The sequence below is a fragment of the Malaclemys terrapin genome, chromosome 3, assembly GCF_027887155.1.
Source record: "Malaclemys terrapin pileata isolate rMalTer1 chromosome 3, rMalTer1.hap1, whole genome shotgun sequence".
Lineage (NCBI taxonomy): Eukaryota > Metazoa > Chordata > Testudines > Emydidae > Malaclemys > Malaclemys terrapin.
The window spans coordinates 208,156,389-208,178,502 of NC_071507.1; the positions used below are offsets into that span (position 1 = coordinate 208,156,389).

General features: G+C 57.5%; 1 protein-coding gene across 3 annotated transcripts in view; it reads right to left on the reverse strand.

Annotated features, from left to right (window-relative positions):
• SLC5A6 (solute carrier family 5 member 6) overlaps window positions 1-22,114 on the reverse strand; it is a 36,302-nt gene that overhangs the window by 7,620 nt on the left and 6,568 nt on the right. For 2 of the 3 annotated variants that reach the window (XM_054022092.1, XM_054022094.1), the window contains exons 2-14: window positions 9,886-10,413; window positions 9,464-9,529; window positions 7,974-8,025; window positions 7,099-7,166; window positions 6,339-6,493; window positions 5,839-5,979; window positions 5,430-5,559; window positions 4,560-4,648; window positions 4,344-4,456; window positions 3,431-3,498; window positions 2,221-2,307; window positions 1,704-1,891; window positions 910-1,013 (exon numbers count right to left, since the gene is read on the reverse strand). In XM_054022092.1, coding sequence (XP_053878067.1) covers window positions 910-1,013; window positions 1,704-1,891; window positions 2,221-2,307; window positions 3,431-3,498; window positions 4,344-4,456; window positions 4,560-4,648; window positions 5,430-5,559; window positions 5,839-5,979; window positions 6,339-6,493; window positions 7,099-7,166; window positions 7,974-8,025; window positions 9,464-9,529; window positions 9,886-10,215 — 1,591 coding nt within the window. In that variant the 5' untranslated portion in view covers window positions 10,216-10,413. Of the gene's footprint in view, window positions 1-909; window positions 1,014-1,703; window positions 1,892-2,220; window positions 2,308-3,430; window positions 3,499-4,343; window positions 4,457-4,559; window positions 4,649-5,429; window positions 5,560-5,838; window positions 5,980-6,338; window positions 6,494-7,098; window positions 7,167-7,973; window positions 8,026-9,463; window positions 9,530-9,885; window positions 10,414-10,909; window positions 10,995-22,114 lie in introns of those variants that run through there. The other variant, XM_054022093.1, reaches the window with a different exon arrangement.

A 22,114-nucleotide genomic window follows, 5' to 3' on the forward strand; every position in this document is an offset into this window, starting at 1 on the left:
TCCCCACTTCAGCCTGCCCTTCCCCAGGCCTGGCGCGCAGAGACCCCCGGTGCCGGGGAGGCAGGGTTGGGTCTATTCTCCCCTGAGGCAACCCAGCCTGGACCGGCCACGGCCAGGAGCCCGCAGCCACACGGCACCCATGGCTGTGCCTGGGGCAGACCGCAGCCCCTGGCCTCAGGACAGACGCCCCCCAAGGGCAGCGCTGAATGCTGGGCCGTAGCCTCTGCTCTCCGGTCATGGGCATCCAGTCCCCAGCCTAACAGGGAGCCTGGGGGGCCCCAAACCTGAGCTCCGCCCGCAGCCACGAGCCCTTCATTCCCCCGCCCCTCAGCCCCTCCCTCCCGCCCCCACACAGCCGAGAGTGGGATTTTCTGTCCTGTCCCTGACCTACGGGCCTGGCCACGACCCGCCGGGCTCAGGGCTGCCAGCCTGTGGGGGCTGCTCTTGGGTAGGAGACAGGAGGTGGGGGCGCAGCACCGCCGAAGCCGCGACCAGGCAGACAGTGGGAGCCCAGGACAGACCCATGGACAGTGGGACGCTCCGGCAGGCAGGGATCTGGTTCCTGGAGCAGGCTGGCTCTAACAGCCCTAGCGTCGGCCAGCAGGGACTTAACCCCGACTTCCCTGGGCCAAGCCAAGGGCCCCCCACGAGAGCTGCTCTGGGGGATAGGCTGCCTGGTGTCCCTGCAGGCACTGGCGGGCGCAGGGGTCCCTGCAGAGCGGCCGAGTCTCTCCCGGGCATCTGGCTCAGCGGGACATGCTGGGCAGGGCGATGGGCTGAGGCAGGAGCCCTCCTCTTGTGGGACTGGCACACCAGGGCGTGCTCAGAACTGGGGTGTAGCCAGATCCTCTGGATCCATGAGAACCTCTCACCCCCCCCGTGCACAGTCAGGAGCCCCCACACACGTACCCGTGAGCAGGCTGACCAACAGGCCCACCAGGATGACGGTGGTGGAGTTGTGGGCGCTGTACCACATGTACGACAGGCTGTAGAATTTCTGGAGCCCCGAGAGGCTGTGGAGGGAACAGCCGGGTTAGGGGGCAGCTGGGGACCTGGCACCCGCACAGGCTCCAGCCGCCGCTGGACGTCTCTGCTCCCTCGGCGGGCCCAGGGCCCCGCGTGCCTCCGTCTGCAGCCCGGCAGGAGGTTCACGCCTCTGCACCCCTTCGGGGGATGCTCCTTTGATCTCCCAGCAGCCTCCAGCGGGGACACAGCACCCTCCCCTGCGCCTGGCAGACACCGGACCCCAGTCCCCAGCACCCTCCCCCCGCGGAGCCCAGTCCCCAGCACCCTCCTCCCACGGCCGGCAGGCACCGGAGCCCAGTCCCCAGCACCCTCCCCCCACGGCCGACAGGCACCGGACCCCAGTCCCCAGCACCCTCCCCCCACGAACCCCAGTCCCCAGCACCCTCCCCCCGCGGAGCCCAGTCCCCAGCACCCTCCTCCCGCGGAGCCCAGTCCCCAGCACCCTCCCCCACGGCCGGCAGGTACCGGAGCCCAGTCCCCAGCACCCTCCCCCCGCGGAGCCCAGTCCCCAGCACCCTCCCCCCGCGGAGCCCAGTCCCCAGCACCCTCCCCCCGCGGAGCCCAGTCCCCAGCACCCTCCCCCCGCGGAGCCCAGTCCCCAGCACCCTCCCCCGTGGCCAAGATGCTCAGGGACGGGCTGGGGCCAGACCCCCCTGCAGCACGGCTCCCCCACTCACCGCTTTGGGGCCGGGGTCGAGGTCAGCAGGGTGGTGGCGATGGCCGTGCTCAGGTTGCTGGCCTGCGGGAAGTCGGTGATGTTGGACAGCGGTGGGGCCGAGGGGGCCGCCCGCAGGTTGGACACCAGGCTCCCAATGCCGATCCAGAAGGCCATGGCCAGCCCGGCTGCCAGCCCGGTGATCGCACCCTGCACACGGGGACAGCAGTCAGGGGTGGCCCGTGCAGCTCCGGGGACCTCCCTGACCCCGAGGGGCTGCTCCACCCCACTGAGGAGGCACCGAGACCCCTGCCCAGATGGTGGAGGGGCCATGCCCCAGCTGAATCCATCTCCCTGCTGGGCGCGGCCTCAGTTTCCCCCGTGCTGTGTCGGCTGCAGCGGAGCTCAGCGATTCACAGCGGCTGGGGCCTGGCCAGTACTGAGCTTGCTGCGCCCCCCCGCCCCAGCCAGCCCCGAAGGGGATGGGGGCAGACACAGGCCCAGCCCGGGGCCCGCAGACCCTAGGGAGGGACACTCACGGTGGGGTTGGCACACGGGAAGAACATTCCGAGGCAGAAGAGTCCCAGCAGTGGGCCGCCCACCATGCCGAAGATGCTGATGGCAGCCTGTGGGGAGACAGTGCGTCACCCCTGCAGCCAGGGCCCAGCCCCCGAGCAGCGGGGCTCCCTGCCGCAGGCTGGGACACAGAGAGAGGGAGACATGTACTAGCAACAAGCCCCTTTGGGCACTGCCGGGCGTTCAGAGGCAGAGGCCAAGGGACAGGGAAGTGCAGGGAGGTGAGCTGGGGACGTCTCCGCGGAAGCAATGGAGGAGGAGAGACCTGGGTGTATGGGTCCATCACGGGGAGACTATGAGCTGCCAGTGTGATGCGGCTGTGATAAAGGCTAATGCAGTCCTAGGGTGCGTCAGGCGGGGGATTTCCCGGAGAGATGGGGACGTGCTAGTATCATTATACCAGGCACTAGTGAGCCCTCGGCTGGAACCCGCGAGCAGGGCTGCTCTGCCGCGGGTAAGAAAGATGAACTCAGACTGGAAGAGGTGCAGAGAAGGGCGACGAGGCTGATCGGAGGAACGGAGAACCTGCCTTACGAGAGGAGACTCAACGAACTGGGCTTGTTTAGCCTGACCAGACGCAGGCCGAGGGGAGATCGATCGCTCTCTCTAAATCCAGCCCAGGGACAAACACCAGGCTGGGAGAGGAGTTATTGAAGCGAAGCGCCCATGAGGACACAAGAACACGTGGCTAGAAACTGGCCATCAACAGGTTTAGACTTGAATTTAGACGAAGGTTTCTCACCACCAGAGGAGTGAAGTTCTGGAGCAGCCGCCCAAGGGGAGCAGTGGGGGCAAAACCCCGAACTGGCTTCCAGGCTGAGTGTGATCAGTTTATGGAGGGGATGGTGTGACGGGGCTGCCGACAATGGCATGGAACCAATCTGCGACCGCTAGCAGCAAATACCCCCAGCGGCCGGTGATGGGACACTGCAGAGAATTCTTTCCCAGCTGTCTGGCTGGTGGGTCTCAGCCACATGCCCAGGGTCTGACTGATCCCCGGATTTAGGGCGGGGAAGGAATTTTCCCCGGGTCAGGTTGGCAGAGACCTGGGGGTGGGGGGAGGTTCGCCTCCCTCTGCAGCCTGGGGCCCGGGTCACTCGCTGGTTTGAACTAGTGGGAATGGTGGAGTCTCTGTCACGGGAAGTCATGAGCCTGGGGGGGGTCATGTCCTACCTGCAACATGGGGCCCATCATGGAGGAGAGGTAGGCCATCCCCAGGCAGAGCAGGCCATAACTGAGAGCTGGGGAGGAGAAGGGGGTTAGAAGCTGCAGCATCACTCAATACAACCACCTGCCCCTGGGCAGGGCACAGCCAGGAGCCTGGGGCAGCAGGGGCAGCAGGTTGGGAGTGAGGGGCACCGGCAGAGCGGGGGGGGGGGGGGGGGGGCAAGGCTAGGCTGGCAGGGGCTGCGGGTCGGGAGTGAGGGGCACCGGCAGAGCGGGGGGGGGGGCAAGGCTAGGCTGGCAGGGGCTGCGGGTCGGGAGGGGCACCGGCAGAGCTGGGGGGGGGGGGGGGGGAGGGCTGGGCTAGCACGGGACTGCGGGTCGGGAGTGAGGGGCACCGGCAGAGCTGGGGGGGGGGACAGGGCTGGGCTAGCAGGGGGCTGCGGGTCGGGAGTGAGGGGCACCGGCAGAGCTGGGGGGGGGACAGGGCTGGGCTAGCAGGGGGCTGCGGGTCGGGAGTGAGGGGCACCGGCAGAGCTGGGGGGAGGGGAGGGCTGGGCTAGCGGGGGCTGCGGGTCGGGAGTGAGGGGCACCGGCAGAGATGGGGGTGGGGAGGGCTGGGCTAGCAGGGGCTGCGGGTCAGGAGTGAGGGGCACCGGCAGGGCTGGGGGGGGACAGGGCAGGGCTGGCAGGGGCTCCGGGTCAGGACTAGAGGGCACTGGCAGAGCGGGGGCTGGGGAAGCAGATCCAGATGGGGAAGAGCTCCCACAGATCTGCCGGCCCGGGGCTGGCTCGGCGTCTTTCTTTGCATGGCCACTGGGACCTGACAGCGGATCAGGGGCTGGGAGGACGCCCCTCCCCCCGGCAGCGTGGCACAGACCCCCCAGCAGGGAGCCGCGTGGCCTGCAGGAGCGCGACTCACCCAGCAGCTTGGAGAGCAGTGTGGCACGGGACTCCCGCAGGCCGGGGAAGTAGGGGTGGATCAGGTCCTCCATGGTCACCGTGGCCAGGGAGTTGAAGGCCGAGGAAATTGTGCTGCAAGGCAGAGAGAGGAGCTGGGGTCGGCTGGGAGGGGCCTGCTCCCGTCACACCCAGCCTGGACGCAGGGGACTCTCAGCACTGGGCACTGGGCACTCACCTCAGGGAGCCGCTGAAGAGGCAGGCGACGAAGAGGCCGGGCAGGCCGGGCAGGTCCTTCAGGACGTCCATGACGAAGTATAGAACCAGCTGCAGAACATAAGAACGGCCGTACCGGGTCAGACCAAAGGTCCGTCCAGCCCAGTATCCTGTCTGCCGACAGTGGCCAATGCCAGGTGCCCCAGAGGGAGTGAACCCAACAGGCAATGATCAAGTGATCTCTCTCCTGCCGTCCATCTCTATCCTCTGACAAACAGAGGCTAGGGACACCATTCCTTACCCGTCCTGGCTAATAGCCATTCATGGACTTAACCTCCTGCAAAGGCAGGAGGCTGGTCAGGGCGCCAGCCTGCCAGGGGAGGGGAGAGGGCACGGGAGGTCAGGGCGCCGGCTGGGGGAGGGGAGAGGGCACGGGAGGTCAGGGCGCCGGCCGGGGGAGGGGAAGGGAGAGGAGGGCACGGGAGGTCAGGGCGCCGGCCGGGGGAGGGGAGGGGAGGGCACCGATTCGCTGAGGGGGGCGAGAGGGCAGGGGCACCCATGGAAATGGACAGCACGTGAAAACAATCAGCAGCCGTCGCTAGCAGCGTCATCATCACTCAGAGCCGCCATCGTTGGGTTTCAGAGTTAACGCCTCGGGGCTGCATGGTACCGTTCCCCTGCCCAGAGCCAGCGTCGCAGGCTCTCTGCTGACTCAGGCAGGCATCAGGCAGCTGGGAAGGTTTCCCTTCTAGCAGCGAGCCCTTGGGAGCAAGGCCGAGGGGCCGTCTCCAAGCGAGGAAGAAAGCAGCCCAGAGCTCTCGCAGTCGGGAATCCCCAGGAGGGGGCCCTGGCTTTAGGGGAGGGGTGGATCCCGGGCCCAGCCCGCACTCACCTGGTCCGAGGAGGCCTGGCTCTGGGCTGCCGTGAGCGGATGCTCCTGGTAATAGGCAAACATGACCAGGCCCGTGAGGCAGCTGAGGCCGAGCACCACCTGCTGGCAGGGGAAGACGGCGTAACAGGAGCTGCGAGGGACGAGGGGTGTTACAGGGGCGCGTGCAGGCAGGAACCCTTGGGACCAGTTCTCCAGAGCCCCCCGCCAGCAGGAGCCGGGCCCAGCGCTCCCCGGACAGGGCAGGCTGTAGGGGCCAGAGGGAGCTCTGAAGGCCTTGGCTGTTGGGGTCCCTGCCCCTCTGGAGCACCTCCCAGCTGCCCAGGGCCCAACAGCCACCTGCTCCTGCCCAGGCCCCTGGCGGGACTCTGCCCAGCCGCGCGCCATGGCTCCCCCTGCCCCCCGTACTCACAGCACAGCCTCCCGCTCGGTGCGGGAGCTGAGGTAGCGCTGCACCTGGGCCTGGTTCACGCCGTACAGCGACAGCATCATGAAGACGCCCCCGACGGCCAGGGTCCAGAAGGTGTGACGCTCAAAGGGGTCGGGGTTGAGGCTGCAGCGAGACAGACGGGCAAGTGCTGGAATCTGAGCTGGTGGGGCTGGGAGTGAGGGGTCCCGGCCCCCACAGAGCACTCGGGGCTGGGAGCACAGTGCGGCTGCCCCCCATGGCTCCCTGCTCTGCTCTATGGGACCGTTTCCCCTGCCCAAAGCAGGGCCGGTGTCGGACCGTGGCTTGTCTAGTGCCCCCCAGGCCTTCCCTGACCCGCAGCACAGGCAGGTCCCACGGGAGTGGGCTGAGTTCTCCCCACCACCCCCTTAACCAGGGCTGAGCGGGCACGGGATGGGGCACCAGGCAGACGTTACAGGGTGTGACAGCCGGGGGACCTGCGGGGTCTCCACGGTTCCACTTACTCGATTCCAGAGATCTTCCCCTGATCAGCCGCCAGCTGCCAGACCCGCCCCATGCCGCCCACCTTGACGGTGCCCACCACGATGACGGCCAGCTGCCCTGCGAACATCACCAGCGTCTGGAAAACGTCGGTCCATATGACGGCCTTCAGCCCGCCCTGCGGAAGGAACGGGGCCCACAGCAGATTCTGAGCGCAGGCCAGGAGCGCGGGGGCCACCCTGCATCAGCCCCACCCAGCAGGGGCCAGTCCCAGAGCTCCGGGGGAGGGGGGGCAGTGAGCCCCCAGCACAGCTGGGGTGGAGAAGAACCCTCGACACAGAGGGGCAGGGCACCAACACCAGGTTGGGGGCAGACATGGGGCGTCACCAGAGGGCAGGGGGGGAACGTGAGAGGGGGGGGTCAGGGTGACTCTCTGGAGACACTCCAAAGCAGGGAGACGGGTCCGGCTGGGGGAAGGGCTGGGGGCTGCTCCCCGGCAGGGCGAGGGGAAAGGGCTGGATGCCCCATCCCTGGGGGGTTCAGAGGCAGCCCGGCCCCGGGCACACAGGGAGCTGCCTAGCTGGGACCCCAAGGGGTCTCTCTGTCACTCCTCTGCCTGCTGGTACTTCCTGCCCCGGGCCAGGCTGGGCGCCGACAGACCCTGGGCCATGGGGAACGCGTGTCCGCTCCTGTCTCGCCTCCCAGCCCCAGCCCTGCCTCTCCCAGGGTTCCCAGAGCAGCTCCCGGTGCCCCCACCCCGCATGGGCGGGAGCCAGCGCTTACCAGGGTGGTGTACAGGGTGCAGACCAGGCCCATGGTCAGCACCGCCCCCCAGAGGTCAAACTGAGTCACTGCAAGCAAAACACCAGCCATCAGGAAAGGGTGGGGGCCAGGCAGCCAGCGCCCTAGAAACCCCAGTCCTGGGCCTGGCCCCCCAGCCTGCTGCCCCCACTCACGCCGGGCATGCTTGGGAGGGAACAGCCCCCGCCCGCCTGGGAACGGGCCTCCCCTCACAGCGAGAGGTGCGTGAGCCGCATGGCCCTGCTGCACCTCGCTCCTGCTGGGGGTGGGGGAGGTGTTGTGCCCCCACAGCTCCCCGCCAGGCCCCTGGAGCAGTGGTGACGAGCCACCTTGGCTTGGCACACGGCGCTCCGGCCTTGGGCCACTGCAGTGCTGGGCCGGGCGTTACGTGCTCAGAGCCACAGGCGCTTGGCAGGGGATGCAGCCCGGGTCCGAGCCATGGTCCAGATGTGAGAACCCCCTATCTGCAGGTGTGGAGTCACCTGTTCTCCCCCACCCCGAGGGGCTGCTTACCAGGGTGGTGGTAAGCAGGAGGTTTAATCTCCCTGCCAGACAGCGTCAGGCTCACCAGCCTAGCGCTGGATATTCCGTGAGCCAGAGAAATGTCCCATCCCACTGTGAATCTCGCTAAAATCTTGAGCTCAGTGACACCCAGTGGCAGTGAGTTCCACAGGCTGTGGGCACCTTGGGTGAAAACCTCTTTCCTCTCATCAAGGTCACTGAATGTCCCCTTGTTCCTGTGTTAGAAGAGCTGCTCCCAATATCCCTCAGCCACTGGCTTCGGTACGTTTATCCTGCGCCCCCCTCTGTTCATCCCTCCCGCCCCCGGGCTCAGGACCCCGCCCTCCCTGAGTTACCTGCATTGAGAGCCAGCGCCGGCGCATAGAGAACGACCCCCATGTAAATCACCTGCAGGGGAGAGAAGCAGCAGCAGTTACGGGGCCCAGGTGGCCTGAGCCAGCCAGAGAGACACGGAACAGAGGCAGTGCCCCCCACCAGCCGGCGCAGGGCCCGGCGGGACCAGGCAGTGACCCCCACCAGCCGGCGCAGGGCCCGGCGGGACCAGGCAGTGCCCCCCACCAGCCGGCGCAGGGCCCGGCGGGACCAGGCAGTGCCCCCCACCATAGAATCGTAGAATATCAGGGTTGGAAGGGACCTCAAGAGGTATCTAGTCCAACCCCCTGCTCAAAGCAGGACCAATTCCCAACTAAATCATCCCAGCCAGGGCTTTGTCAAGCCGGGCCTTAAAAACCTCTAAGGAAGGAGATTCCACCAGCTCCCTAGGTAACCCATTCCAGTGCTTCACCACCCTCCTAGTGAAATAGTGTTTCCTAATATCCAACCTAGATCTCCCCCACTGCAACTTGAGACCATTGCTCCTTGTTCTGTCACCTGCCACCACTGAGAACAGCCGAGCTCCATCCTCTTTGGAACCCCCCTTCAGGTAGTTGAAGGCTGCTATCAAATCCCTCCTCACTCTTCTCTTCTGGAGACTAAACAATCCCAGTTCCCTCACCCTCTCCTCATAAGTCATGTGCTCCAGACCCCTAATCATTTTTGTTGCCCTCCGTTGGACTCTTTCCAATTTTTCCACATCCTTCTTGTAGTGTGGGGCCCAAAACTGGACACAGTACTCCAGATGAGGCCTCACCAATGTCGAATAAAGGGGAACGATCACGTTCCTCGATCTGCTGGCACCAGCTGGCGCAGGGCCCAGTGGGACCAGGCTGATGGAGGGTGGGAGGAATTCAACACCCAGGAAGCACAAGGATTAGCAGCACTCCTCAGAGCCGGGTGTGGGGCAGGGTGATGTGGGGCAGGCCCCCTCCTGTCCCACCTTCTGAGAAGCCCCTCATGCCCCAGGTGCAGCCCCCTGCCAGCCCGGCCCTGGCCAAGAGGCTCCCTGTGCTGGGTGAGACCACGGCCCAGGGCGGCTCTCTGAGGGTGAAACGCTTGCGCCCGTGCTGCCTGCGCCCAGGGACCCTGAGCGGCCACTGTCCCTCCCACCCCAATGGGAACCGACCCGAGCACACGGCCACGGGGGCTCTGGCTGAGACACTGAGCTCCAGCCCCAAGCACCTGCCCGTCCCATCCCGGGGGCTCCCGCGGGCGCACTCAGCCCCAGCAGGCCCCGCGGGCGTCTGGGCAGAGCCGGGGTGACCAGCTGCAGCTCCCAGCATTCCGTGTGCCTGGGTTGGGAGATCTCTGACCCCACTGCGCGCTGGGGCCTGTAGTGCAGCCTGCCCCATATCGGCCCCCTCACCCCCCAGCAGAGCCCAGCCACCCATCCGTGCCGGGGGCCCAGAGCGGAGCCGGGGGGCGGAGGGGGGCAGAGAGACGCGCTCACCATCTGGAAGATGAAGGTCACGGTGCCACACACACGCACAGCCTTGTTAAAGCGCAGCTCCAGGTACTGACAGGGGAGAAGGGAGAGGCAAGCGGGTGAGCGGGGCGGTGCTGCATGGGGGGGCAGACAGGCTTTGTGTACGGGGCTCGCTTCTGCCCCCTTCTGGGCCCACGATGCCCGATCCTGCTCCGTGAATTGGCTGGTGATGCCCATCACTGGCCCATTTCCCTGCCCCCCTCCTGTCCCCTCACCAGCCCATAGCCCTGCCCCGCACCTGCCCCCTCACCAGCCCATCATCCTGTCCCCCACCTAGCCCATCGCTCCGCCTCCACCTGCCTTCTCACCCTGCCCTCCACCTGCTCCATCACCCAGCCCACCCACCGTCCTGCCCCACGGCCCTGCCCTGCCCGCCAGGCGGTCACCTCGTAGGTGCTGGTGAGGTGGAGGCGGTAGAAGACAGGGATGAAGACATGCGCCGGGATCAGGAGGCCCAGGAAGTAGCAGCAGCCCAGGAACCAGTACTCGGTGCCGAAGCGGTAGATCTCGGCCGGCACGCCCAGGATGGCCACGGCTGACTGGAAGGTGGCCAGCAAGGACAGGGCCACGGGCAGAAAGCTCATGCTGCGGTTGGCCAGCAGGAACTCCTGCACCGTGCGCTGCCGGCCGCCGCTCAGCGCGTAGAACAGCCCGATGGCGGAGGAGAGCACCAGCAGCAGCACGAAGACAGTGTAATCCGCCACCGTGAACGCCATGGCAACGCTGCCGGCCGGCCGCGCTACAGCCTCCTGCGCCCGCCGGCTCTGCCCAGGCCGGCCATGCCAGCTGTGCCGGCCCGGCACTCGGCTCTACCTGCCCCGGGCCATGCAGGGGCTGCGCCAGCAGCACTCACCGGCACCCGGCACCTCCAGCACACACCTCGGTCCCCGCCACCATCGCGCACAGCCGCCGAGCTGGAAGAGAAGAGAGGGGTTGGTGAGCAGCGAGGGGGGGGGCAGCTCTACCGACTCTGCCCCGGCCCCAGTGCCAGGGGCTGGCACGGCACACGGGGAGGGGTCACATGCCACAGCCCAGCCAGCTACGACAAGGTGCCCTCGGCCCAGGGCTGCCCCCTCACCCACTTCCTACGGGCAAGCAGCCAGCGAGGAGATAGCGCAGCAAGGACCTTCGCTCCGCTCCGACTAATCTCAGCCCGTCTCAAGGCCCCGACTGCTCCGGGCTGGGCTGGGCTGGGCACCCTGCAGGGATGGCGGGGGCAGAGGAATGCCGGATTAACCATTTCACGGTGGCTGAGCCGGGCCTCTCCCTCCCATCCCCTCAGCACTCAGCGGGGAGCTGACACCCGCCCGGATTTCACCGCTGCAGCCCCGCTGGCGGCAGCTCCTCGGGGCATTTCCAGGGCACTGGGCCTGTGCCTAACCTGCCCCCTCCTCAAGGGCCATATCTCACCACGACTCTCCTCGGGCCGCAGCAGCCCCAGCCCTGCGACGCCGGCCTGAACCCCGCCGGCACCACAGGGAAACGCTGCCAAAAAACACAGGCAGCACGGCTGCAATAACAGCCCTGCCCCGCAGCTACAGCACGCGGCAAACCTGCTAATCCCAGAGCCCCACCCACTCCCCTCCCAGAGCCAGGGAGAGAACCCAGGAGTCCTGGCTCCCAGCCCCCCCTGCTCTAACCCACCAGCCCCCACTCCCCTCCCAGAGCCAGGGAGAGAACCCAGGAGTCCGGGCTCCCAGCCCCCTGCTCTAACCCACCAGCCCCCACTCCCCTCCCAGAGCCAGGGAGAGAACCCAGGAGTCCTGGCTCCCAGCCCCCTGCTCTAACCACTAAACCCCACTCCCCTCCTAGTGCCAGGGAGAGAACCCAGGAGTCCTGGCTCCCAGCCCCCGGCTCCAACCAGTAGACCCCACTCCCCTCCCAGAGCCAGGGAGAGAACCCAGAAGTCCTGGCTCCCAGCCCCCGGCTCCAACCACTAGACCCCACTCCCCTCCCAGAGCCAGGGAGAGAACCCAGGAGTCCTGGCTCCCAGCCCCCAGCTCCAACCACTAGACCCCACTTCCCTCCCAGAGCCAGGGAGAGAACCCAGGAGTCCGGGCTCCCAGCCCCCCTGTTCTAACCCACCGACCCTCTCCCCGGCTCTGGGAGGGGAGGGGGGTCTGGTGGGTTAGAACCCGGGGGTCTGGACTCCCAGACCTCCCTGACCTACCAGACCCCACCCCCCTCCCAGAACCCAGGAGTCCTGGCTTCCAGCTCCCTTGGTCTGTGAACCCTCTGCCACCTTGTGTAGCATGCCCCAGAGCAGGGATGGCATGGCACGGGCCTCGCCCCCAGGTCCTGCTCTGGGCCCCTGGCTGGTCCCTCTGCTGACCCCCCACGAGCTGCTGCCAGGCCCCTCACTACAGAGCCCCCAAAGCTGTCACCACGGCCAGGCTCCAGGGGTGTCAGTCTCTCTGCTCCCTGGGCTCCCGTGTGGAGTGACTGGCTGCCCTAGAACTGCCGGGCTTTGGTTTCCTTGCCAGTCCCTCCCCGGCAGGCACCACTCAGTGAGCTCCCTGTGGAGAGGCTGGGCTGGGCTCCATGAAAGCAGACACCCAAGAGCCCAGGGGCGAGCATTTCCCTGGGTCACGAAGGACTCTAAGCAGCGGCTGCTTTGGGGGTGGGGTGGGGGGGAGCTGGCCCTGCCCTGGGAAACATTTCCAGCTGGATCCAGCCCTTCCTAACAGTACTCCAGGTCCTCACAGCTCTGTTGTCCGTCCCGTCCCCACCCAGCTTCTACGTGCTCCGGGACTGTGACCAAGGGGAAACGTTCTGTAATATTTTTATGACCCCCTATGTGTGCTTCAGTTTCCCTATATTTTGCATGTTTACCCAGAGGGGTAAAAGGAGTGTGTGCTCTCAAGACAGGCTGGGAGACTGTCTCCTGCCTGTCTGAGCCCGGACGGGTCATTGCAAAGGAGTGGTTGAGGCGATCCCATAACACTGGAAAATCCGAAGAGACAATGACAAAGTGCATCAGAGCTCCTGGGGTGAAGCAGGGGGCCTGGAGCCCCAGAGGTTCCGACTCGGGAAGAGTTGAGGCCAAGTGGGACCCCTTGGGGGTCTGGCACATCGACGGGACAGTTCCCAAGCTCGGGGTAGTTTGGGAACACCACACTAAAGACAATGGATTTCAAGGAGGCGACTTCAGCAAACTCAGGGAGTTGGCAGGTCAGATCCCCTGGGAAGCAAGTCTAAGGGGAAAAACAACTGAAGACAGTTGGCAGTTAGAAAATTAGAAAGGCCAAGGCACAAAACGAGATCAAACTAGCCAGGGACATAAAGGATAACAAGAAAACATTCTACAAATACATTAGAAGAGGAAGACCAAGGACAAGGTAGGCCGGTTACTCAATGAGGGGAAAAGACAATAACAGAAAATGTGGAAATGGCAGAGGTGTTAAGGACTTCTTTGTTTCGGTTTTCACCAAGAAGGCTGGTGGTGACTGGTCGTCGAACATAGTGAATGCCAGTAAAAATGAGGTAGGATCAGAGTCTAAGATAGGGAAAGAAAAAGTCAAAAATTACTTAGACAAGTTAAATATCAAAGGGGTAGCCATGTTAGTCTGGATCTGTAAAAAGCAACAGAGTCCTGTGGCACCTTATAGACTAACAGACGTCCAATCACCACCATCTGACGAAGTGGGGATTCACCCACGAAAGCTTATGCTCCAATACGTCTGTTAGGCTATAAGGTGCCACAGGATTCTTTGTCACCATAGACAAGTTAGACGTCTTCAAGTCACCAGGGCCTGATGAAATGCATCCTAGAATACTCAAGGATCTGACTGAGGAGATATCTGAGCCATTAGCGATTATCTTTGAAAAGTCATAGAAGATGGGAGAGATTTCAGAAGACTGGAAAAGGGCAAATCTAGTGCCCATCTATAAAAAGGGAAATAAGGACAACCCAGGGAATTACAGACCAGCCAGCTTAACTTCTGTACCCAGAAAGATAATGGAGCAAATAATTGATTGCTTAATTTGCAAACACCAGGGGACAATTTCCTGGTGCAAATGCTGGAGGAACCAACTAGGGGCAGAGCTTTTCTTGACCTGCTGCTCACAAACAGGGAAGAATTAGTAGGGGAAGCAAAAGTGGATGGGAACCTGGGAGGCAGTGACCATGGGATGGTCGAGTTCAGGATCCTGACACAAGGAAGAAAGGAGAGCAGCAGAATACGGACCCTGGACTTCAGAAAAGCAGACTTTGACTCCCTCAGGGAACAGATGGGCAGGATCCCCTGGGAGAATAACATGAAGGGCAAAGGGGTCCAGGAGAGCTGGCTGTATTTTAAAGAATCCTTATTGCGGTTGCAGGAACAAACCATCCCCATGTGTAGAAAGAATAGTAAATATGGCAGGCGACCAGCTTGGCTAAACAGTGAAATCCTTGCTGATCTTAAACACAAAAAAGAAGCTTACAAGAAGTGGAAGATTGGACAAATGACCAGGGAGGAGTATAAAAATATTGCTCAGGCATGCAGGAGTGAAATCAGGAAGGCCAAATCGCACTTGGAGTTGCAGCTAACGAGAGATGTTAAGAGTAACAAGAAGGGTTTCTTCAGGTATGTTAGCAACAAGAAGAAAGTCAAGGAAAGTGTGGGCCCCTTACAGAGGATGTGGAAAAAGCTAATGTACTCAATGCTTTTTTTTGCCTCTGTCTTCACGAACAAGGTCAGCTCCCAGACTACTGCACTGGGCAGCACAGCATGGGGAGAAGGTGACCAACCCTCTGTGGAGAAAGAAGTGGTTCGGGACTATTTAGAAAAACTGGACGTGCACAAGTCCATGGGGCCGGATGCGCTGCATCCGAGGGTGCTAAAGGAGTTGGCGGGTGAGATTGCAGAGCCATTAGCCATTATTTTTGAAAACTCATGGCGATCAGGGGAGGTCCCGGATGACTGGAAAAAGGCTAATGTAGTGCCCATCTTTAAAAAAGGGAAGAAGGAGGATCCGGGGAACTACAGGCCAGTCAGCCTCACCTCAGTCCCTGGAAAAATCATGGAGCAGGTCCTCAAGGAATCAATTATGAAACATTTAGAGGAGAGGAAAGTGATCAGGAACAGTCAGCATGGATTCACCAAGGGGAAGTCGTGCCTGACTAACCTGATTGCCTTCTATGAGGAGATAACTGGCTCTGTGGATGAGGGGAAAGCAGTGGATGTGTTATTCCTTGACTTTATCAAAGCTTTTGATACGGTTCCCACAGTATTCTTGCCGCCAAGTTAAAGAAGTGTGGGCTGGATGAATGGACTGTAAGGTGGATAGAAAGCTGGCTAGATTGTCGGGCTCAACGGGTAGTGATCAATGGCTCCATGTCTAGTTGGCAGCCGGTTTCAAGCGGAGTGCCCCAAGGGTCGGTCCTGGGGCCGGTTTTGTTTAATATCTTTATTAATGATCTGGAGGATGGTGTGGACTGCACCCTCAGCAAGTTTGCAGATGACACTAAACTAGGAGGCGTGGTAGATACACTAGGGGGTAGGGATCGGATACAGAGGGACCTAGACAAATTAGAGGATTGGGCCAAAAAAAACTTGATGAGGTTCAATAAGGACAAGTGCAGAGTCCTGCACTTAGGACGGAAGAATCCCATGCACTGCTACAGACTAGGGACCGAATGGCTAGGTAGCAGTTCTGCAGAAAAGGACCTAGGATCACAGTGGACAAGAAGCTGGATATGAGTCAACAGTGTGCTCTTGTTGCCAAGAAGGCTAACGGCATTTTGGGCTGTATAAGTAGGGGCATTGCCAGCAGATCGAGGAACGTGATCGTTCCCCTCTATTCGACATTGGTGAGGCCTCATCTGGAGTACTGTGTCCAGTTTTGGGCCCCACACTACAAGAAGGATGTGGAAAAATTGGAAAGAGTCCAGCGGAGGGCAACAAAAATGATTAGGGGTCTGGAGCACATGACTTATGAGGAGAGACTGAGGGAACTGGGATTGTTTAGTCTCCAGAAGAGAAGAATGAGGGGGGATTTGATAGCAGCCTTCAACTACCTGAAGGGGGGTTCCAAGGAGGATGGAGCTCGGCTGTTCTCAGTGGTGGCAGATGACAGAACAAGGAGCAATGGTCTCAAGTTTCAGTGGGGGAGGTCTAGGTTGGATATTAGGAAACACTTTTTCTCTAGGAGGATGGTGAAGCACTGGAATGCGTTACCTAGGGAGGTGGTGGAGTCTCCTTCTTTGGAGGTTTTTAAGGCCCGGCTTGACAAAGCCCTGGCTGGGATGATTTAGTTGGGAATTGGTCCTGCTTTGAGCAGGGGGTTGGACTAGATGATCTCCTGAGGTCCCTTCCAACCCTGATATTCTATGATTCTATGAACACCTATGTGACGTTATTGACATAAACTGGGACCGTATAGATCATTGTTGCAACCAAGGTCCTGTGGTGGCACCCAAATCAGGTATAATCCTTTTACGAATAAACCTTTAGATTTTAGATTCTAATGGGTAATACCTGATTTGTATATTGACCTGGGTCTGGGGCTTGGTCCTTTGGGATCAGGAGAACCTTTTTTCTTTTACTGGGGTATTGGTTTTCATAACCATTTGTCCCCATAACGTGTGGCACTGGTGGTAATACTGGGAAACTGGAGTGTCTAAGGAGATTGCTTGTGAGACTTGTGGTTAGCCAGTGGGGTGAGACCGAAGTTCTCCTAGTCTGGCTGGTTTGGTTTGCCTTAGAGGTGGAAAAACCCCAGCCTTGGGCTGTAACTGCCCTATTTGAGCAATTTGTCCTGAGTTGGCACTCTCAGTTGGGTTCCGCCAGAACCACATTGTCACAGTGGCGTAGTCGTGCTTGGATCCACAGAACCAGGTCAATTAAGCTTTGGGTCAGAACCCCACGCTATCCAAATTTGAATTTTGGGATTGAGAGTTTTGTTGGTTAAAGAGCTGCTGCAATGGCTGAGCAAAGAGCGTATGAGGGACTTGGCAAAAAAGCCCTGGAAAATTTGTGTTCAGAAAAGATGATAAGCTTTAGAAAGAAAGCTACAAATCAAGAACTGAGAAATCTGTTAATAGCCAGTGATCAGGGGGCAAGAGTACAGCCCTTACCTGAGGCTGCAGAAGAGGCAGAAAAAATTAGAATGCAAAGGGTGACAAGTCAACTGCAATTTGAGCATGAACAGAAGCTAGCAGATCTTCGATTGCTGGAGAAGCAAAAAATAGCAGAATTAGAGAAGGAGGCTGATGAGAGAGAAGAGAGAGCGCGTAAGGGGCGTCTAGAGCTGCTCGTGGCTGAACAGGAGACGGCCAGACTTCAGCTCCAAGTAATGGAAGAGCGGAGAAAGTCATCCCCACCGGGTACTCCACTTCCCCCCCACCATGAGAAAAACTGGGAAAGGATGTGTCCCATTTACAATGATACTGAGGATATAGAGGAGTTTTTGTCTACCTTTGAACGCCTCTGCAATCTCTACCAGATCCCTGAGGGTCAGCGAATGCCTGTCCTGCTGACCAGACTGACTGGAAAAGCCAGGGAGGTATTCAATGACTTGGGGGAACAAGAAGCCTTGGATTATGGGCAGTTTAAAGATTCTGTGTTAAGGCGATTCAAGGTTACTCCTGAATCTTACAGAGTTAAGTTTAGAGAGTTTAAAATGTCTAAGGATTGTACTTTTGTAGAATGTGCTCATAAGCTGATGGGTTTTGTTAAAAAGTGGGTTGTGGGAGCCAAGGTTCATGGGAGTTTTGAAAAACTGCTGGATTTAATAACTTTGGAACAGTTCTTAAACATTGTGCCGGACAATGTGAGAGCAGCTGTGTGTGACAGGGACCCTGAGTCAGTCCTACGGGCAGCAGAGATTGCGGATGCCCATACCCAAAACAGGGCTCGAGAAGGGTGTAAAACCCCGGGGAAAAGTAATCACCATTCTCCCCAGTTCAAGAGGAGGGAAGGATTTAAAAATAAACCTGACTCTTCTAAAGGAGTTCAAGGGGGCCTGGAGGGTAGGAACTCACATCCCAGGACGGAACAGGTTACATGCTATCACTGTGGTATCCTGGGCCACATGAGACCAGACTGCCCGACACTGAAGGGCAGCCCAAAACCAGCAACCCCAAATGCCATGGCCAATGCTAACCCTGTTGTTGTAAACTCACAGGCAAGCCACACAGAGCCCAGCATTGGTGCCCTGTGTGCAAATGCTGTTTCTGTGGTATCTGAAGAATTTGACCTTAAAACTCACATTAAAGCTAAATATGGGGGAAATAACGCAGAGTTTATTAGCAGTGCAGAAGTGAATAGAGTAAGGTGTATGGCATGGAGGGACACCGCAGCAGATATTACTCTGGTTAAAGCAAGTCTTGTCAGGAAGGAAGATTATTTGCCAGGTGAAGATGTAACTGTTGTAGCCTTATCTAAGTATTTTGTCAGGGTGCCTTTGGCTAAAATCCACCTGAAATGGAAGGGTTTGGAGGGCACCATGGTTGTGGGAGTAAAAGACATAATCCCTAAGGATATCATGATTGGAAATGATATTAAAGCTATGGTCAGTCAAGTTAATACAAACCAAGCACAAGAGAGGATTGATCCTATGGTTGTGCCTATGGAGGGTTTCTCCAAAAGCTTGTCCTTGGAAAGTAGCTGTTTGGCTGTGAATGAAGTTTCTGAATGTCCATCTAATGTCTCAGAAGTAAATCTGGAATTAGATCAAGCGAAGGGAGAGGAGAACAAGGAGATTTTGGATGAGTCTAGGCAGTCTTGTGAACTGATGGCTTTATCTAGTCAGCAGTTTGGGGAGGCAAGGAGAGTGGAAGATGAGTGTCCCTATACCTTATCTGTTTCCTGTGCGAAGAATAGCGACAGTGAAGGAAATGTGCCTGTGTCTGTCAGGGGTATTAACTTGCCTATGGAGGAAGCTACCCCAGTCTCCAAGCAGTTGTCTGTGAACAGCCCGGTTTGCTGGGACAAGGGAAATGAAATCCCAAACCGTATGTCTAGTAAAGAAAAATGCGTCTCCAACTCTTTTTTGTCTGTGGAGCAGACAGAAGGTGCCTTTCGGCCTGTGATGGTTGAGAGTAATTTAGCTGTCTCAGAGTTGGTTCTGGATTCAACTAGAGCCCAGGAAGGGAATGGTCCCAAGTTTGCATCTGCTGGGGAGAATGGCACCATAACTAGGTTGCATCCAGTTAGTGTCTTAGCAAAATCCCAGAGACCAGAAAATTCTGGTGCTTGTATTTTGCCTGTTGCTCATGTGTGGTTGGAGAAGGGTGTAACAACTCTGTCTGATCAGGGTGATACCCTAGCCAGGGCACAAGGAGAGCGAAAAGGTAGTTTGGTTGTGGTACCTACGGACAGTTTAACAACTTGTAGCAAAAAGGAAAAAATTCCTAAGCTTGTGTGTGGCAAAGAGAAGGGAAGTATTTCTAACCTTTTATCTAGGAAGTCTATGGGTTTGCCTGAAAGGGGATTGTGTAGAGATCTGCCTGATGGGCCAAAGGTGATCCTGAATGCAAGTAAAACCCAGACAGAGCCTGTTGTTGCTCAGGAAAGTGTTCCTTTAGAGCAAGCCCTAGGTGAAGAGGGTAAGGGCAGAATTTCTGTGAGGGGTGATTTGCTGCTTAGAAAAGCTCCTGGAGAAAGGAATCCTCATGGTACTCGGTGCAAGCAGTTCCCTGCAACTGAAGGGTGTGAGAGTGATTTAATCAAGGAAGTTTCAGTTCCTAGCAGCCAGAAATTGTCTGTTGCGAATGGATCCACTGACTGTCCTTTTAAAAGATCCAGTGTGGGTAGCTTTGAGAAGGTCTCAGAGGAAGTAAAAGTTGTTAAGGAATTGAGGCAGCCCTATAACCAAGTGGCTGTGTTGGGCCAACTTGTTGGGGAGACAATGGTGTTGGAACAGAAATGTCTCCTTTCTGATTCTTTAAACGAGCAGTTTGTGCTTCAGGGTTTGAGGACAGATTTGGTTACTGATGTGTCAGAGCAGAGCAGTTTTATGGCTGAATGCTTGAGGATGCGGGGGAGAGCAAGCAAACTCTCACCCGCAGACTCTTTGGATTTGTGTGGTATCTCTTTAAGGCAGAGTCCAGCCTTGGAAATTATAGCAGTTAAGGATATGAAAACTGGTGGACTGGCTCTGGTCTGGGGTAGTGCAAATTACTTGCTTGGCTGGGAAAGGGAGGACTTGCTAATAGCTGTTAGCACAGAGAGCCCACCCCATCAGCCAGTGAATTCTGTTAAGCAAGAGAAATCAGGGTTTGATTCTGCAGGACAAGGAGGACAGAGAAAACTAAATTTTGCAAAGGGAAGCCACAGGTTAACCCTAAAATGCCCAAACTCCAATGGTATTAAGCCAAAGGGGTGGCATGACAACCATGATTGCAGATGGACACTTGCAATGAACTTGTTGTTATTGCTTAAGTTTGTAATGAATGTGTTGCTATTGCCACAGACTGTAAAAATGTACAATGTGTCTAATCTTTGGGAGAATCCCTTGAACATGTTAAAAGGAATACATGAAAACACACATTATGTTAAAAGGCCTTGTTACACTGGGGTTTCACAGGTAATGCCTGTAAACAATATTGGAACTTTTCACAGGGGAAAAGACATTCCAGACCTAATGTGCTGTATGAAAAGGAAGACTGAGGCACACTACCATATTGCTTTCATGGCTAAATGCCAAGATTCCTGTACTATGAAGAACATTAATATCTGCATTTATTCGATGTTAATGGGGTTCCAAACATTTGCCCGAGCTTGTATGGATAAAGTAGCTGTTTTCTTTAGCTCTTGGCAAGATCACATAACACATACAGGAACCATGCTGCCAGAGCAGATCCAATCCACTATTGTTCTAACTAAGTGTTACCTTGAGTTTGTAAAGAGGTTCAATCATGTAGTTGAACATGATTTTGATAAACCGTTTCTGTTATACACTGGTATGGCTTCTAACCCAATACTAGCTGTAGTGAGACAGAACCCAGGATGGGGAGCTCTTGGGATGCAGTCAGTGATGTTTGTGTCATCCCTTCCTGCATCAATTTTGCGTTGGGGGTGTGACGTTATTGACATAAACTGGGACCGTATAGATCATTGTTGCAACCAAGGTCCTGTGGTGGCACCCAAATCTGGTATAAAGGGGGTCAAATGGGGTGTCTAGGACAAGGTTATGGTTTACTGGTTATGATTATGCTGTCTATATGTGTGTATCAGTTTTGTAGTTGAAGTTATGAATATTGGCTCTATACTGTCTGTATGGCAAACTTATGCTATGCTTCTGGGTGACATCCCAGACAAGCTGAGATTAGCTCTGCCTAGCCTGCTTGATGGCCCATTAAGGACCATCAGCTATACAATGGACCCATTGAGAGAAGGCAGATACGCCTTGTAACTCAGCAAAGTATGCAGGGACTGGCCCATGTGACTCCAGACTCCATTTTGCTGTAATTTTCCACAGTAAGAACAAAGAGGTGTTCTTACACCTGGGAAAGACTATATAAGGCTGATGCCTCATCTCCATCTTGTCTTCAATCCTGCTTCATACCTCTGGAGGAACTTTGCTACAAGCTGAAGCTTTGAACAAAGGACTGAGGACCCATCCCAGCGGGGGATGTATTCCAGAGACTTGACTTGAACCTGCAGTTTATTCCATCGCTGCTGCAAGCCTGAACCAAGAACTTTGCCATTACTGTATGTAATTGATTCCATTTAACCAATCCTAACTCTCATCTCTATCTTTTTCCTTTTACGAATAAACCTTTAGATTTTAGATTCTAAAGGATTGGCAGCAGCGTGATTTGTGGGTAATACCTGATTTGTATATTGACCTGGGTCTGGGGCTTGGTCCTTTGGGATCAGGAGAACCTTTTTTCTTTTACTGGGGTATTGGTTTTCATAACCATTTGTCCCCATAACGTGTGGCACTGGTGGTAATACTGGGAAACTGGAGTGTCTAAGGAGATTGCTTGTGAGACTTGCGGTTAGCCAGTGGGGTGAGACCGAAGTTCTCCTAGTCTGGCTGGTTTGGTTTGCCTTAGAGGTGGAAAAACCCCAGCCTTGGGCTGTAACTGCCCTATTTGAGCAATTTGTCCTGAGTTGGCACTCTCAGTTGGGTTCCGCCAGAACCACATTGTCACAACCTAGAAGATAATAAGGTGATAAGTGACAGTCAGCATTGATTTGTCAAGCCAACCTGATCGCTTTCTTTGACAGGGTAACAAGCCTTGTGGCTAAGGGGGAAGCGGTAGATGTGGTATATCTTGACTTTAGTAAAGCTTCTGATACTGTCTCGCATGACCTGCTCATAAACAAACTAGGGAAATGCAACCTAGATGGAGCTACTATAAGGTGGGTGCAAAACTGGTTGGAAAACCAATCCCAGAGAGTAGTTATCACAGTTCACAGTCATGCTGGAAGGGCATAATGAGTGGGGTCCCACAGGGATCGGTTCTGGGTCCAGTTCTGTTCAATATCTTCATCAGTGATTTAGATAATGGCATAGGGAGTACACTTATAAAGTTTGCGGACGATACCAAACTGGGAGGGGTTGCAAGTGCTTTGGAGGATAGGATTAAAATTCAAAGTGATCTGGACAGACTGGAGAAATGGTCTGAAGTAAATAGGATGAAATTCAATAAGGACAAATGCAAAGTGCTCCACTCAGGAA